Source organism: Oncorhynchus gorbuscha, linkage group LG07 (genome assembly GCF_021184085.1).
Source record: "Oncorhynchus gorbuscha isolate QuinsamMale2020 ecotype Even-year linkage group LG07, OgorEven_v1.0, whole genome shotgun sequence".
NCBI lineage: Eukaryota > Metazoa > Chordata > Actinopteri > Salmoniformes > Salmonidae > Oncorhynchus > Oncorhynchus gorbuscha.
Genome location: NC_060179.1, coordinates 84,462,276 through 84,479,751, shown reverse-complemented (window position 1 = coordinate 84,479,751; position 17,476 = coordinate 84,462,276). Strand labels below are relative to the sequence as shown.

The following is a 17,476-nucleotide window of genomic DNA, read 5'->3' as shown; positions in this document are numbered from 1 at the left end:
TATAACCTACAGTATATAACCTACAGTATATAACCTACAGTATATAGCCTACAGTATATAACCTACAGTATATAGCCTACAGTATATAACCTACAGTATATAACCTACAGTATATAATCTACAGTATATAGCCTACAGTATATAACCTACAGTATATAGCCTACAGTATATAGCCTACAGTATATAGCCTACAGTATATAACCTACAGTATATAGCCTACAGTATATAGCCTACAGTATATAACCTACAGTATATAATCTACAGTACATTCGTAAAGAATTCAGACCCCTTGACCATTTCCAAATTTTGTTACGTTACAGCCTTATTCTAAAATGGAGTAAATAGTTTCCCCCCTCATCTATCTACACACAATACTCCATAATGACGAAGCAAAAACAGGTTTTTGTACATTTTTGCAAATGTATTAAAAAAAAACGTTAAAAAACGGCAGCACCTCCACCTCAAGTCAAGGGATCTGAATACTTGGAGACATTTCAAGCTAAGGAGACGCTTTTACCCAAACCAACTTGCAGTCATTCACACACACATTTTGGTATCTGTGGTTCCAGCAGGAATTGAACCCACTTTCTTAGCGACGCTAGCCCCCGTGCTCTACCAGCAGGAATTGAACCCACTGTCTTAGCGACGCTAGCCCCCGTGCTCTACCAGCAGGAATTGAACCCACTGTCTTAGCGACGCTAGCCCCCGTGCTCTACCAGCAGGAATTGAACCCACTGTCTTAGCGACGCTAGCCCCCGTGCTCTACCAGCAGGAATTGAACCCACTGTCTTAGCGACGCTAGCCTCCGTGCTCTACCAGCAGGAATTGAACCCACTGTCTTAGCAACGCTAGCCCCTGTGGACAATGCAGCCATAGTGGTATTAGCCAGACTCAAACACACAAATGATTTAGAGAAGACATTTGAAATCTGGAGTAACAAAGCATCGCTTTGGGTCCTCTAATTCAAATCTAGACCTCAAAGCCTGTTCCACTGTTTCGTTCTTCTCATTTAATAAGGCGGGTGAGGGGGGGGCAGCAGTATACTGGATCACGTGATCATGGTGTGTCTGATTAAGCTTATACTGTTGTTAGTATCTGTGTTATTACAGGGTTTAGCCCATGCTCTTGTGAGGGAGGGGGACAACAGAAACTAGGTGGGATCAGTACTCTGTAATGGTCGGAGCTCTACAGGGCAGGAAACTCTCCTCGGGGACTGGGACATCTAGGGCTGTTTGTACTATACCCACCTCGAAAACAGATGTACATTCACTGAACTGGAAGATTTCAGGCAATGTTTGTAGTTAACTTGATTTTTGTGTTTGTTTCCGCCTGTGTTTTAAAGTATGTTGTTGTCTCAGGTCTGTATCAGGTCTGTTGTTGTCTCAGGTCTGTTGTTATATCAGGTCTGTTGTTGTATCAGGTCTGTTGTTGTATCAGGTCTGTTGTTGTCTCAGGTCTGTATCAGGTCTGTTGTTGTCTCAGGTCTGTTGTTGTCTCAGGTCTGTATCAGGTCTGTTGTTGTATCAGGTCTGTTGTTGTCTCAGGTCTGTTGTTATATCAGGTCTGTTGTTGTATCAGGTCTGTATCAGGTCTGTTGTTGTCTCAGGTCTGTTGTTGTATCAGGTCTGTTGGTGTATCAGGTCTGTTGTTGTATCAGGTCTGTTGGTGTATCAGGTCTGTTGTTATATCAGGTCTGTTGTTGTATCAGGTCTGTTGTTGTATCAGGTCTGTTGCTGTATCAGGTCTGTTGTTGTCTCAGGTCTGTTGTTGTATCAGGTCTGTATCAGGTCTGTTGTTGTCTCAGGTCTGTATCAGGTCTGTTGGTGTATCAGGTCTGTTGTTGTCTCAGGTCTGTATCAGGTCTGTTGGTGTATCAGGTCTGTTGTTGTATCAGGTCTGTATCAGGTCTGTTGTTGTATCAGGTCTGTTGTTGTATCAGGTCTGTTGGTGTATCAGGTCTGTATCAGGTCTGTTGTTGTATCAGGTCTGTTGTTGTATCAGGTCTGTTGTTGTATCAGGTCTGTTGTTGTCTCAGGTCTGTTGTTGTATCAGGTCTGTTGTTGTATCAGGTCTGTATCAGGTCTGTATCAGGTCTGTTGTTGTATCAGGTCTGTTGGTGTATCAGGTCTGTATCAGGTCTGTTGTTGTATCAGGTCTGTTGTTGTATCAGGTCTGTATCAGGTCTGTTGTTGTATCAGGTCTGTTGATGTATCAGGTCTGTTGTTGTATCAGGTCTGTATCAGGTCTGTATCAGGTCTGTTGTTGTATCAGGTCTGTTGTTGTATCAGGTCTGTATCAGGTCTGTATCAGGTCTGTATCAGGTCTGTTGTTGTATCAGGTCTGTTGCTGTATCAGGTCTGTATCAGGTCTGTTGTTGTATCAGGTCTGTTGTTGTATCAGGTCTGTTGTTGTATCAGGTCTGTTGTTGTATCAGGTCTGTTGTTGTCTCAGGTCTGTTGTTGTATCAGGTCTGTATCAGGTCTGTTGGTGTATCAGGTCTGTTGTTGTATCAGGTCTGTTGGTGTATCAGGTCTGTTGTTGTATCAGGTCTGTTGTTGTATCAGGTCTGTTGTTGTATCAGGTCTGTTGTTGTATCAGGTCTGTTGTTGTCTCAGGTATGTTGTTGTATCAGGTCTGTATCAGGTCTGTATCAGGTCTGTTGTTATATCAGGTCTGTTGTTGTATCAGGTCTGTTGTTGTATCAGGTCTGTTGTTGTCTCAGGTCTGTTGTTGTATCAGGTCTGTATCAGGTCTGTTGGTGTATCAGGTCTGTTGTTGTATCAGGTCTGTTGTTGTCTCAGGTCTGTTGTTGTATCAGGTCTGTATCAGGTCTGTTGTTGTATCAGGTCTGTTGTTGTCTCAGGTCTGTTGTTGTATCAGGTCTGTATCAGGTCTGTTGGTGTATCAGGTCTGTTGTTATATCAGGTCTGTTGTTGTATCGGGTCTGTTGTTGTATCAGGTCTGTATCAGGTCTGTTGTTATATCAGGTCTGTTGTTGTATCAGGTCTGTTGTTGTATCAGGTCTGTTGTTGTATCAGGTCTGTTGTTGTATCAGGTCTGTTGTTGTATCAGGTCTGTATCAGGTCTGTTGTTGTATCAGGTCTGTTGTTGTATCAGGTCTGTATCAGGTCTGTTGTTGTATCAGGTCTGTTGTTGTATCAGGTCTGTTGTTGTATCAGGTCTGTTGTTGTATCAGGTCTGTATCAGGTCTGTTGTTGTATCAGGTCTGTTGATGTATCAGGTCTGTTGTTGTATCAGGTCTGTATCAGGTCTGTTGTTGTATCAGGTCTGTTGTTGTATCAGGTCTGTATCAGGTCTGTTGTTGTATCAGGTCTGTTGTTGTATCAGGTCTGTTGTTGTATCAAATCAAATCAAAATCAAATTTATTTATATAGCCCTTCGTACATCAGCTGATATCTCAAAGTGCTGTACAGAAACCCAGCCTAAAACCCCAAACAGCAAACAATGCAGGTGTAAAAGCACGGTGGCTAGGAAAAACTCCCTAGAAAGGCCAAAACCTAGGAAGAAACCTAGAGAGGAACCGGGCTATGTGGGGTGGCCAGTCCTCTTCTGGCTGTGCCGGGTAGAGATTATAACAGAACATGACCAAGATGTTCAAATGTTCATAAATGACCAGCATGGTCAAATAATAATAAGGCAGAACAGTTGAAACTGGAGCAGCAGCACAGTCAGATGGACTGGGGACAGCAAGGAGCCATCATGTCAGGTAGTCCTGGGGCACGGTCCTAGGGCTCAGGTCCTCCGAGAGAGAGAAAGAAAGAGAGAATTAGAGAGAGCATATGTGGGGTGGCCAGTCCTCTTCTGGCTGTGCCAGGTGGAGATTATAACAGAACGTGGCCAAGATGTTCAAATGTTCATAAATGACCAGCATGGTTGAATAATAGTAAGGCAGAACAGTTGAAACTGGAGCAGGAGCATGGCCAGGTGGACTGGGGACAGCAAGGAGTCCTCATGTCAGGTAGTCCTGGGACATGGTCCTAGGGCCCAGGCCAGTTGAAACTGGAGCAGCAGCATGGCCAGGTGGACTGGGGACAGCAAGGAGTCATCATGTCAGGTAGTCCTGGGGCATGGTTCTAGGGCTCAGGTCCTCCGAGAGAGAGAAAGAAAGAGAGAAGGAGAGAATTAGAGAACGCACACTTAGATTTACACAGGACACCGAATAGGACAGGAGAAGTACTCCAGATAAACAAACTGACCCTAGCCCCCCGACACATAAACTACTGCAGCATAAATACTGGAGGCTGAGACAGGAGGGGTCAGGAGACACTGTGGCCCCATCCGAGGACACCCCGGACAGGGCCAAACAGGAAGGATATAACCCCACCCACTTTGCCAAAGCACAGCCCCCACACCACTAGAGGGAAATCTTCAACCACCAACTTACCATCCTGAGACAAGGCCGAGTATAGCCCACAAGGATCTCCGACACGGTACAACCCAAGGGGTGGGGGGAACCCAGACAGGCCGACCACAACAGTGAATCAACCCACCCAGGTGACGCATCCCCCCCAGGGACGGCACGAGAGAGCCCCAGCAAGCCAGTGACTCAGCCCCGTAACAGGGTTAGAGGCAGAGAATCCCAGTGGAAAAAGGGGAACCGGCCAGGCAGAGACAGCAAGGGCGGTTCGTTGCTCCAGAGCCTTTCCGTTCACCTTCCCACTCCTGGGCCAGACTACACTCAATCATATGACCCACTGAAGAGATGAGTCTTCAGTAAAGACTTAAAGGTTGAGACCGAGTTTGCGTCTCTGACATGGGTAGGCAGACCGTTCCATAAAAATGGAGCTCTATAGGAGAAAGCCCTGCCTCCAGCTGTTTGCTTAGAAATTCTAGGGACAATTAGGAGGCCTGCGTCTTGTGACCGTAGCGTACGTATAGGTATGTACGGCAGGACCAAATCAGAGAGGTAGGTAGGAGCAAGCCCATGTAATGCTTTGTAGGTTAGCAGTAAAACCTTGAAATCAGCCCTTGCTTTGACAGGAAGCCAGTGTAGAGAGGCTAGCACTGGAGTAATATGATCAAATTTTTTGGTTCTAGTCAGGATTCTAGCAGCCGTATTTAGCACTAACTGAAGTTTATTTAGTGCTTTATCCGGGTAGCCGGAAAATAGAGCATTGCAGTAGTCTAACCTAGAAGTGACAAAAGCATGGATTAATTTTTCTGCATCATTTTTGGACAGAAAGTTTCTGATTTTTGCAATGTTACGTAGATGGAAAAAAGCTGTCCTCGAAATGGTCTTGATATGTTCTTCAAAAGAGAGATCAGGGTCCAGAGTAACGCCGAGGTCCTTCACAGTTTTATTTGAGACGACTGTACAACCATTAAGATTAATTGTCAGATTCAACAGAAGATCTCTTTGTTTCTTGGGACCTAGAACAAGCATCTCTGTTTTGTCCGAGTTTAATAGTAGAAAGTTTGCAGCCATCCACTTCCTTATGTCTGAAACACATGCTTCTAGCGAGGGCAATTTTGGTGCTTCACCATGTTTCATTGAAATGTACAGCTGTGTGTCATCCGCATAGCAGTGAAAGTTTACATTATGTTTTCGAATAACATCCCCAAGAGGTAAAATATATAGTGAAAACAATAGTGGTCCTAAAACAGAACCTTGAGGAACACCGAAATGTACAGTTGATTTGTCAGAGGACAAACCATTCACAGAGACAAACTGATATCTTTCCGACAGATAAGACCTAAACCAGGCCAGAACATGTCCGTGTAGACCAATTTGGGTTTCCAATCTCTCCAAAAGAATGTGGTGATCGATGGTATCAAAAGCAGCACTAAGGTCTAGGAGTACGAGGACAGATGCAGAGCCTCGGTCCGATGCCATCAAAATGTCATTTACCACCTTCACAAGTGCCGTCTCAGTGCTATGATGGGGTCTAAAACCAGACTGAAGCATTTCGTATACATTGTTTGTCTTCAGGAAGGCAGTGAGTTGCTGCGCAACAGCCTTCTCTAAAATCTTTGAGAGGAATGGAAGATTCGATATAGGCCGATAGTTTTTTATATTTTCTGGGTCAAGGTTTGGCTTTTTCAAGAGAGGCTTTATTACTGCCACTTTTAGTGAGTTTGGTACACATCCAGTGGATAGAGAGCCGTTTATTATGTTCAACATAGGAGGGCCAAGCACAGGAAGCAGCTCTTTCAGTAGTTTAGTTGGAATAGGGTCCAGTATACAGCTTGAAGGTTTAGAGGCCATGATTATTTTCATCATTGTGTCAAGAGATATAGTACTAAAACACTTGAGCGTCTCTCTTGATCCTAGGTCCTGGCAGAGTTGTGCAGACTCAGGACAACTGAGGTTTGGAGGAATACGCAGGTTTAAAGAGGAGTCCGTAATTTGCTTTCTAATAATCATAATCTTTTCCTCAAAGAAGTTCATGAATTTATCACTGCTAAAGTGCAAGTCATCCTCTCTTGGGGAATGCTGCTTTTTAGTTAGCTTTGCCACAGTATCAAAAAGGAATTTCGGATTGTTCTTATTTTCCTCAATTAAGTTAGAAAAATAGGACGATCGAGCAGCAGTAAGGGCTCTTCGGTACTGCACGGTACCATCCTTCCAAGCTAGTCGGAAGACTTCCAGTTTGGTGTGGCGCCATTTCCGTTCCAATTTTCTGGAAGCTTGCTTCAGAGCTCGGGTATTTTCTGTGTACCATGGAGCTAGTTTCTTATGAGACATTTTTTTAGTTTTTAGGGGTGCAACTGCATCTAGGGTATTGCGCAAGGTTAAATTGAGATCCTCAGTTAGGTGGTTAACGGATTTTTGTCCTCTGGCGTCCTTGGGTAGGCAGAGGGAGTCTGGAAGGGCATCAAGGAATCTTTGTGTTGTCTGTGAATTTATAGCACGACTTTTGATGTTCCTTGGTTGGGGTCTGAGCAGATTATTTGTTGCAATTGCAAACGTAATAAAATGGTGGTCTGATAGTCCAGGATTATGAGGAAAAACATTAAGATCCACAACATTTATTCCATGGGACAAAACTAGGTCCAGCGTATGACTGTGAGAGTGAGTGGGTCCAGAGACATGTTGGACAAAACCCACTGAGTCGATGATGGCTCCAAAAGCCTTTTGGAGTGGGTCTGTGGACTTTTCCATGTGAATATTAAAGTCACCAAAGATTAGAATATTATCTGCAATGACTACAAGGTCTGATAGGAATTCAGGGAACTCAGTGAGAAACGCTGTATATGGCCCAGGAGGCCTGTAAACAGTAGCTATAAAAAGTGATTGAGTAGGCTGCATAGATTTCATGACTAGAAGCTCAAAAGACGAAAACGTCATTTTTTTTGTAAATTGAAATTTGCTATCGTAAATGTTAGCAACACCTCCGCCTTTGCGGGATGCACGGGGATATGGTCACTAGTGTAGCCAGGAGGTGAGGCCTCATTTAACACAGTAAATTCATCAGGCTTAAGCCATGTTTCAGTCAGGCCAATCACATCAAGATTATGATCAGTGATTAGTTCATTGACTATAATTGCCTTTGAAGTAAGGGATCTAACATTAAGTAGCCCTATTTTGAGATGTGAGGTATCATGATCTCTTTCAGTAATGACAGGAATGGAGGTGGTCTTTATCCTAGTGAGATTGCTAAGGCGAACACCGCCATGTTTAGTTTTGCCCAACCCAGGTCGAGGCACAGACACGGTCTCAATGGTGATAGCTGAGCTGACTACACTAACTATGCTAGTGGCAGACTCCACTATGCTGGCAGGCTGGCTAATAGCCTGCTGCCTGGCCTGCACCCTATTTCATTGTGGAGCTAGAGGAGTTAGAGCCCTGTCTATGTTGGCAGATAAGATGAGAGCACCCCTCCAGCTAAGATGGAGTCCGTCACTCCTCAGCAGGTCAGGCTTGGTCCTGTTTGTGGGCGAGTCCCAGAAAGAGGGCCAATTATCTACAAATTCTATCTTTTGGGAGGGGCAGAAAACAGTTTTCAACCAGCGATTGAGTTGTGAGACTCTGCTGTAGAGCTCATCACTCCCCCTAACTGGGAGTATCAGGTCTGTTGTTGTATCAGGTCTGTATCAGGTCTGTTGTTGTATCAGGTCTGTATCAGGTCTGTTGTTGTATCAGGTCTGTATCAGGTCTGTTGGTGTATCAGGTCTGTATCAGGTCTGTTGTTGTATCAGGGTCTGTTGTTGTATCAGGTCTGTTGTTGTATCAGGTCTGTATCAGGTCTGTTGTTGTATCAGGGTCTGTTGTTGTATCAGGTCTGTTGTTGTATCAGGTCTGTATCAGGTCTGTTGTTGTATCAGGGTCTGTTGTTGTATCAGGTCTGTATCGGGTCTGTTGTTGTATCAGGTCTGTTGTTGTATCAGGTCTGTATCAGGTCTGTTGTTGTCTCAGGTCTGTTGGTGTATCAGGTCTGTTGTTGTATCAGGTCTGTTGTTGTATCAGGTCTGTTGTTGTATCAGGTCTGTTGTTGTATCAGGTCTGTATCAGGTCTGTTGTTGTATCAGGGTCTGTTGTTGTCTCAGGTCTGTTGGTGTATCAGGTCTGTTGTTGTATCAGGTCTGTTGTTGTATCAGGTCTGTTGTTGTATCAGGTCTGTTGTTGTATCAGGTCTGTTGTTGTCTCAGGTCTGTTGTTGTATCAGGTCTGTTGTTGTATCAGGTCTGTTGTTGTATCAGGTCTGTTGTTGTATCAGGTCTGTTGTTGTATCAGGTCTGTATCAGGTCTGTTGTTGTATCAGGTCTGTTGTTGTATCAGGTCTGTTGTTGTATCAGGTCTGTATCAGGTCTGTTGGTGTCTCAGGTCTGTTGTTGTATCAGGTCTGTTGTTGTATCAGGTCTGTTGTTGTATCAGGTCTGTTGTTGTATCAGGTCTGTTGTTGTATCAGGTCTGTATCAGGTCTGTTGTTGTATCAGGTCTGTTGTTGTATCAGGTCTGTTGTTGTATCAGGTCTGTATCAGGTCTGTTGGTGTCTCAGGTCTGTTGTTGTATCAGGTCTGTTGTTGTATCTGGTCTGTTGGTGTATCAGGTCTGTTGTTGTATCAGGTCTGTTGTTGTATCAGGTATGTTGTTGTATCAGGTCTGTTGCTGTATCAGGTCTGTATCAGGTCTGTTGTTGTCTCAGGTCTGTTGGTGTATCAGGTCTGTTGTTGTATCAGGTCTGTTGGTGTATCAGGTCTGTTGTTGTCTCAGGTCTGTTGTTGTATCAGGTCTGTATCAGGTCTGTTGTTGTATCAGGTCTGTTGTTGTATCAGGTCTGTGTAGGTAGGGAGGATGTCAGTAGTCATTGTGTATGTAGGTACAAGGTTTGCTGGGTAACCATGCATGTGTTAATGTGTTGCATGTCTATATTCCAGGACATCTAGGTAAACTGATACCTTTTACTGAGATATGTGGTTGTCTTGCTCTTGCCTACCTTGGTTGTAAGTGTAAGTCCCTCTGGATAAGAGGGTCTGCCAGTTAAATGACCTCACTGTAATGGAACCTCTCTGCTCCCAATGTGTACTGTATGTTTAACTGCCTGGTCTCTCTCTCTCTTTTCTCCTGTCTTTTCTCCTGTCTCCTTCTTCTCTTTTTTCTCTCTCTCTCACTCTCTCTCTCTCTCTCTCTCTCTCTCCTCTTCTCTCTTCTCTCTTCTCTCTCTCTCTCTCTCTCTCCAGTCGATGCTGATGAGATTAAGCGTCTGGGAAAGAGGTTTAAGAAACTGGACCTAGATAACTCTGGATCCCTTAGCGTGGAGGAGTTCATGTCCCTGCCTGAACTCCAGCAGAACCCACTGGTCCAGAGGGTCATCGACATCTTCGACACCGATGGAAACGGAGAGGTGGACTTCAAGGGTAAGCCAGAGTAGACTGGTCCCAGATCTGTTGTGTCCTTCTATAGCCTGGTCCCAGATCTGTTGTCTCCTTCTATAGCCTGGTCCCAGATCTGTTGTCTCCTTCTATAGCCTGGTCCCAGACCTGTTGTCTCCTTCTATAGCCTGGTCCCAGATCTGTTGTCTCCTTCTATAGCCTGGTCCCAGATCTGTTGTCTCATTCTATAGCCTGGTCCCAGATCTGTTGTCTCCTTCTATAGCCTGGTCCCAGATCTGTTTGTGCTTTTTCCTACTCCATTATGCACGACTATTCCATATGGAACAGACTGGCACGCATCCAGGCTAGAGACAGAGTGCTAAAATGGCTGAATATTATTATATATTAATTTTTAAAAATGAACCTTTATTTAACTAGGCAAGTCAGTTAATTAAGAACAAATTTTTATTTTCAAGTGGGTTAACTGCCTGTTCTGGGGCAGAACGACAGATTTGTACCTTGTCAGCCCGGGGGTTTGAACTTTCAACCTTCCGGTTACTAGTCCAACTCTCTAACCACTAGGCTACCCTGCCGCCCTATATATATATAATAGGCTGGTTTGAGACGTGAGCTAGTAACTGGAAGGTTGCGAATTCGAATCCTGGGTCTGACGGGGAAAATCTGGAGGGAAATGAGAATGTAAACTGTAGAGTTGCTGGTATCAAATAGATGTCATTGCCTGCCGTTGTGCCCTTGAGCAAGGCACTTCCACAACAACTGCTCCACGGCGCCCAGTGTGGCAGTCCCCTGCTCCAGCCTCTCTAACCTGTGTATATACAGTGCATTTCCACATTTTGTTACGCTACAGCCTTATTCTAAAATTGATTAAATGTTTTTTCCCCCTCATCAATCTACACACAATACCCCATAATGACATCACACTACCCCATAATGACATCACAATACCCCATAATGACATCACACTACCCCATAATGACATCACAATACCCCATAATGACATCACAATACCCCATAATGACATCACAATACCCCATAATGACATCACACTACCCCATAATGACATCACAATACCCCATAATGACATCACAATACCCCATAATGACATCACAATATCCCATAATGACATCACAATACATTACATTTACATTTAAGTCATTTAGCAGACGCTCTTATCCAGAGCGACTTACAAATTGGTGCATTCACCTTATGACATCCAGTGGAACAGCCACTTTACAATAGTGCATCTAAATATTTTAAGGGGGGAGGGGGTGAGAAGGATTACTTTATCCTATCCTAAGTATTCCTTAAAGAGGTGGGGTTTCAGGTGTCTCCGGAAGGTGGTGATTGACTCCGCTGTCCTGGCGTCGTGAGGGAGTTTGTTCCACCATTGGGGAGCCAGAGCAGCGAACAGTTTTGACTGGGCTGAGCGGGAACTGTACTTCCTCAGTGGTAGGGAGACGAGCAGGCCAGAGGTGGATGAACGCAGTGCCCTTATTTGGGTGTAGGGCCTGATCAGAGCCTGGAGGTACTGAGGTGCCGTTCCCCTCACAGCTCCGTAGGCAAGCACCATGGTCTTGTAGCGGATGCGAGCTTCAACTGGAAGCCAGTGGAGAGAGCGGAGGAGCGGGGTGACGTGAGAGAACTTGGGAAGGTTGAACACTAGACGGGCTGCGGCGTTCTGGATGAGTTGTAGGGGTTTAATGCCCCATAATGACCCATAATACCCCATAATATACCCCATAATGACATCACAATACCCCATAATGACATCACAATACCCCATAATGACATCACAATACCCCATAATGACATCACAATATCCCATAATGACATCACAATACCCCATAATGACATCATAATACCCCATAATGACAAAGCAAAAATACGCTGTTTTTTGTTGTTGAAATATCACAGTTACATAAGTATTCAGACCCTTTACTCAGTACTTTTGCAGTGATTACAGCCTCAAGGTATACCACTACAAGCTTGGCACACCTGTACTTGGGAAGTTTCTCCCATTCTTCTCTGCAGATCCTCTCCAGCTCTGTCAGGTTGGATGGGGAGCGTCGCTGCACAGCTATTTTCAGGTCTCTCCAGAGATGTTTGATCGGGTTCAGGTCCTGAGGGCTCTGGAGCAGGTTTTCATCAAGGATCTCTCTGTACTTTACTCCATTCATCTTTCCCTCGATCCTGACTAGTCTCCCAGTCCCTGCCTCTGAAAAACGTCCACACAGCATGATGCTGGCCACTCCATTATAGACAGAATACCAGCTGACTAATTCTTCCCTAAATAGTTATTGCATAGTTTGGAGCTGTGCTTTGGGTCATTGTCCTGTTGTAGGAGGAAATTGGCTCCAATTAAGTGCCGTCCACAGGGTATGGCGTTGCAAGATGGAGTGATAGTCTCCCTTCTTCAAGATCCCTTTTACCCTGTACAAATCTCCCACTTAACCCCCATGTAAGCACCCCCAGACCCTCACCCCCAGACCCTCACCCCCAGACCATCACACCCAGACCATCACCCCCAGACCATCACCCCCAGACCATCACCCCCAGACCATCACCCCCAGACCATCACACCCAGACCATCACCCCCAGACCATCACCCCCAGACCATCACCCCCAGACCATCACACCCAGACCATCACCCCCAGACCATCACCCCCAGACCATCACCCCCAGACCATCACCCCCAGACCATCACACCCAGACCATCACACCCAGACCATCACCCCCAGACCATCACCCCCAGACCATCACATTGCCTCCACCATGCTTGACAGATGGTGTCAAACACTCTTCCAGCATCTTTTCATTTTTTCTGCGTCTCACGAGTGTTCTTGTTTGTGATCCGAACACCACAAGATTCGTCTGTCCATAACACTTTTTTCCAATCTTTCTCTGTCCAGTGTCTGTGTTTATTTGTCCATCGTAATCTTTTCTTTTTATTGGCCAGTCTGAGACATGGCTATTTCTTTGCTACTCTGCCTAGAAGGCCAGCATCTCCGCCAAAGAAGGTCAGCATTCACTGTGACGTTGAGACTGGTGTTTTGCGGGTATTATTTAATGAAGCTGCCAGTTGAGGACTTATGAGGCATCTGTTTCTCAAACTAGACACTATAATGTACTTGTCCTCTTGCTCAGTTGTGCACCGGGGTCTCCCACTCCTCTTTATATTCTGGTTAGAGCCAGTTTTCTCTGTTCTGTGAAGGAAGTAGTACACAGCGTTGTACGAGATCTTCAGTTTCTTGGCAATTTCTCGCATGAAATGGCCTTCATTTCTCAGAACAAGAATAGACTGACAAGTTTCAGAAGAAAGTTCTTTGTTTCTGGCCATTTTGTACTTGTAATCGAACCCACAAATGCTGATGCTCCAGATACTCAAGTTGTCTAAAGGCCAGTTTTATTGCTTCTTTAATCAATTAGCCTTTTAAAATTATATACTTGGATTAACTAACACAACGTGCCATTGGAACACAGGAGTGATGGTTGCTGATAATGGGTCTCTGTACTTGGATTAGCTAACACAACGTGCCATTGGAACACAGGAGTGATGGTTGCTGATAATGGGTCTCTGTACTTGGATTAACTAACACAACGTGCCATTGGAACACAGGAGTGATGGTTGCTGATAATGGGCCTCTGTACTCCTATGTAGATAGTCCATTAAAAAGTCAGCCGTTTCCAGCTACGATAGTCATTTACAACATTAACCATGTCTACACTGTATTTCTGATCAAGTTGCTGTTATTTTATCTGTCAACATGGGCACCCTTATAGATATCATCCTGGCCAACTTGCCCTCTAAATACACCTCTGCTGTTTTCAACCAGGATCTCAGCGATCACTGCCTCATTGCCTGCGTCCGCTATGGGTCCACGGTCAAACGACCTTCCCTCATCACTGTCAAACGCTCCCTAAAACACTTCTGCGAGCAGGCCTTTCTAATCGACCTGGCCCGGGTATCCTGGAAGGACATTGACCTCATCCCATCAGTAGAGGATGCCTGGTTGATCTTTAAAAGTGCTTTCATCACCATCTTCAATAAGCATGCCGCTTTCAAAAAATGTAGAACTAAGAACAGGTACATGTCTTGGTTCACTCCAGACTTGACTGCCCTTGACCAGCACAAAACACCCTGTGACGTACTGCACTAGCTTCAAATATGCAACTTTTCAGGGAAGTCAGGAACCAATACACACGGTCAGTTAGGAAAGCTAAGGCTAGCTTTTTCAAACAAAAATGTGCATCCTGCAGCACTAATTCTAAAAAGTTTTGTGACACTGTAAAGTCCATAGAGAATAAGAGTACCTCCTCCCAGCTGCCCACTACACTGAGACTAGGAAACACTGTCACCACCGATAAAGCCACGATATTTGAGAATTTCAAAAAGCATTTCTCTACGGCTGGTCATGCTTTCCACCTGGCTACCCATACCCCGGGCAACAGCTCTGCATGGGGGTGACAGTGTTGCAACTGGCCCAAGCCCCCCCCCGCTTCTCCTTCACCAAAATCCAGACAGCTGATGTTCTGAAAGAACTGCAAAATCTGGAAGGGGGAAACACTCTAGACCCAAACTGTTACAGACCTATATCCATCCTGCCCTGCCTCTAGACCCAAACTGTTACAGATTATCCATCCTGCCCTGCCTCTAGACCCAAACTGTTACAGACCTATATCCATCCTGCCCTGCCCTGCCTCTAGACCCAAACTGTTACAGATTATCCATCCTGCCCTGCCTCTAGACCCAAACTGTTACAGACCTATATCCATCCTGCCCTGCCTCTAGACCCAAACTGTTACAGACCTATATCCATCCTGCCCTGCCTCTAGACCCAAACTTTTACAGATCTATATCCATCCTGCCCTGCCCTGCCTCTAGACCCCAACTGTTACAGACCTATATCCATCCTGCCCTGCCCTGCCTCTAGACCCAAACTGTTATAGACCTATATCCATCCTGCCCTGCCCTGCCTCTAGACCCAAACTGTTACAGACCTATATCCATTCTGCCCTGCCTCTAGACCCAAACTGTTACAGACCTATATCCATCCTGCCCTGCCTCTAGACCCAAACTGTTACAGACCTATATCCATCCTGCCCTGCCTCTAGACCCAAACTGTTACAGACCTATATCTATCCTGCCCAGCCTCTAGACCCAAACTGTTACAGACCTATATCCATCCTGCCCTGCCTCTAGACCCAAACTGTTACAGACCTATATCCATCCTGCCCTGCCCTGCCTCTAGACCCAAACTGTTACAGATTATCCATCCTGCCCTGCCTCTAGACCCAAACTGTTACAGACCTATATCCATCCTGCCCTGCTCAGCCTCTAGACCCCAACTGTTACAGACCTATATCCATCCTGCCCTGCCCTGCCTCTAGACCCAAACTGTTACAGACCTATATCCATCCTGCCCTGCCCTGCCTCTAGACCCAAACTGTTACAGACCTATATCCATCCTGCCCTGCCTCTAGACCCAAACTGTTACAGACCTATATCCATCCTGCCCTGCCCTGCCTCTAGACCCAAACTGTTACAGACCTATATCCATCCTGCCCTGCCTCTAGACCCAAACTGTTACAGACCTATATCTATCCTGCCCAGCCTCTAGACCCAAACTGTTACAGACCTATATCCATCCTGCCCTGCCTCTAGACCCAAACTGTTACAGACCTATATCCATCCTGCCCTGCCCTGCCTCTAGACCCAAACTGTTACAGATTATCCATCCTGCCCTGCCTCTAGACTCAAACTGTTACAGACCTATATCCATCCTGCCCTGCTCAGCCTCTAGACCCAAACTGTTACAGACCTATATCCATCCTGCCCTGCCCAGCCTCTAGACCCAAACTGTTACAGATTATCCATCCTGCCCTGCCCAGCCTCTAGACCCAAACTGCTACAGACCTATATCCATCCTGCCCTGCCTCTAGACCCAAACTGTGACAGACCTATATCCATCCTGCCCTGCCTTGCCCAGCCTCTAGACCCAAACTGCTACAGACCTATATCCATCCTGCCCTGCCCTGCCCAGCCTCTAGACCCAAACTGTTACAGACCTATATCCATCCTGCCCTGCCCTGCCTCTAGACCCAAACTGTTACAGACCTATATCCATCCTGCCCTGCCCTGCCTCTAGACCCAAACTGTTACAGACCTATATCCATCCTGCCCTGCCTCTAGACCCAAACTGTGACAGACCTATATCCATCCTGCCCTGCCTTGCCCAGCCTCTAGACCCAAACTGCTACAGACCTATATCCATCCTGCCCTGCCCTGCCCAGCCTCTAGACCCAAACTGTTACAGACCTATATCCATCCTGCCCTGCCCTGCCTCTAGACCCAAACTGTTACAGACCTATATCCATCCTGCCCTGCCCTGCCTCTAGACCCAAACTGTTACAGACCTATATCCATCCTGCCCTGCCCTGCCTCTAGACCCAAACTGTTACAGACCTATATCCATCCTGCCCTGTCTTTCTAAAGTCTTCGAAAGCCAAGTGAACAAACAGATCAACAATCATTTCGAATCCCACTGTACCTTCTCCGCTGTGCAATCTGGTTTCCGAGCTGGTCACAGGTGCACCTCAGCCACGCTCAAGGTCCTAAACGATATCATAACCTCCATCGATAAAAGACAGTACTGAGGGCCTCCCGGGTGGCGCAGTGGTCTAGCTAGCCGTGCCACCAGAAACTCTGGGTTCGCGCCCAGGCTCTGTCGCAGCCTGCCGCGACCGGGGGGTCCGTGGGGCGACGCACAATCGGCCTAGCATCATCCGGGTTAGGGAGGGTTTGGCCGGTAGGGATATCCTGGTCTCATCGCGCACTAGCGACTCCTGTGGCGGGCCGGGCGCAGTGCACGCTAACCTGTTCGCCAGGTGCATGGTGTTTCCTCCGACACATTGGTGCGGCTGGCTTTTGTGTTTTGGAGGACGCATGGCTTTCGACCTTCGTCTCTCCCGAGCCTGTACGGGAGTTGTAGCGATGAGACAAGATCGTAACTACTAACAATTGGAAACCACGAAACTGGGGAGAAAAGGGGGTAAAATTCAACAGCAACAAAAAAATGACAATGCTGTGCAGCCGTCTTCATCGACCTGGCCAAGGCTTTCGACTCTGTCAATCACCGTATTCTTATCGGCAGACTCAACAGCCTCTAATGACTGCTTCGCCTACTTCTCGGATAGAGTTCAGTGTTTCAAATCGGAGGGCCTGTTGTCCGGACCTCTGGCAGTCTCTATGGGGGTGCCACAGGGTTCAATTCTCAGGCCGACTCTCTTCTCTGTATACATCAATGATGCGGGTGATTCTTTGATCCACCTCTATGCAGACGACACCATTCTGTATACATCTGGCCCTTCATCTGGCCCTTCTTTGTGTTAACAAACCTCCAAACGAGCTTCAACGCCATACACCACTCCTTCCATGGCCTCCAACTGCCCTTAAATGCTAGTAAAACTAAATGCATGCTCTTCATCCGATCGTTGCCCGCACCCACCCGCCCGACTAGCATCACTACTCTGGACGATTCCGAGTTATAATATGTCGACAACTATAAGTACCTAGGTGTCTGGTTAGACTGTAAACTCTCCTTCCAGACTCACATTAAGCATCTCCAATCCAAAGTTAAATCTAGAATCGGCTTCCTATTTCGCAACAAAGCCTCCTTCACTC

At 46.2% G+C, this 17,476-nt stretch overlaps 1 protein-coding gene across 2 annotated transcripts in view; it reads left to right on the top strand.

Annotated features, from left to right (window-relative positions):
* LOC124040442 (calcineurin subunit B type 1-like) overlaps positions 1–17,476 on the top strand; it is a 61,840-nt gene that overhangs the window by 32,953 nt on the left and 11,411 nt on the right. For both annotated transcript variants that reach the window (XM_046357645.1, XM_046357647.1), the window contains one exon: positions 9,643–9,819. In XM_046357645.1, the coding sequence (XP_046213601.1) occupies positions 9,643–9,819 (177 nt within the window). The remainder of the gene's footprint in view (positions 1–9,642; positions 9,820–17,476) is intronic.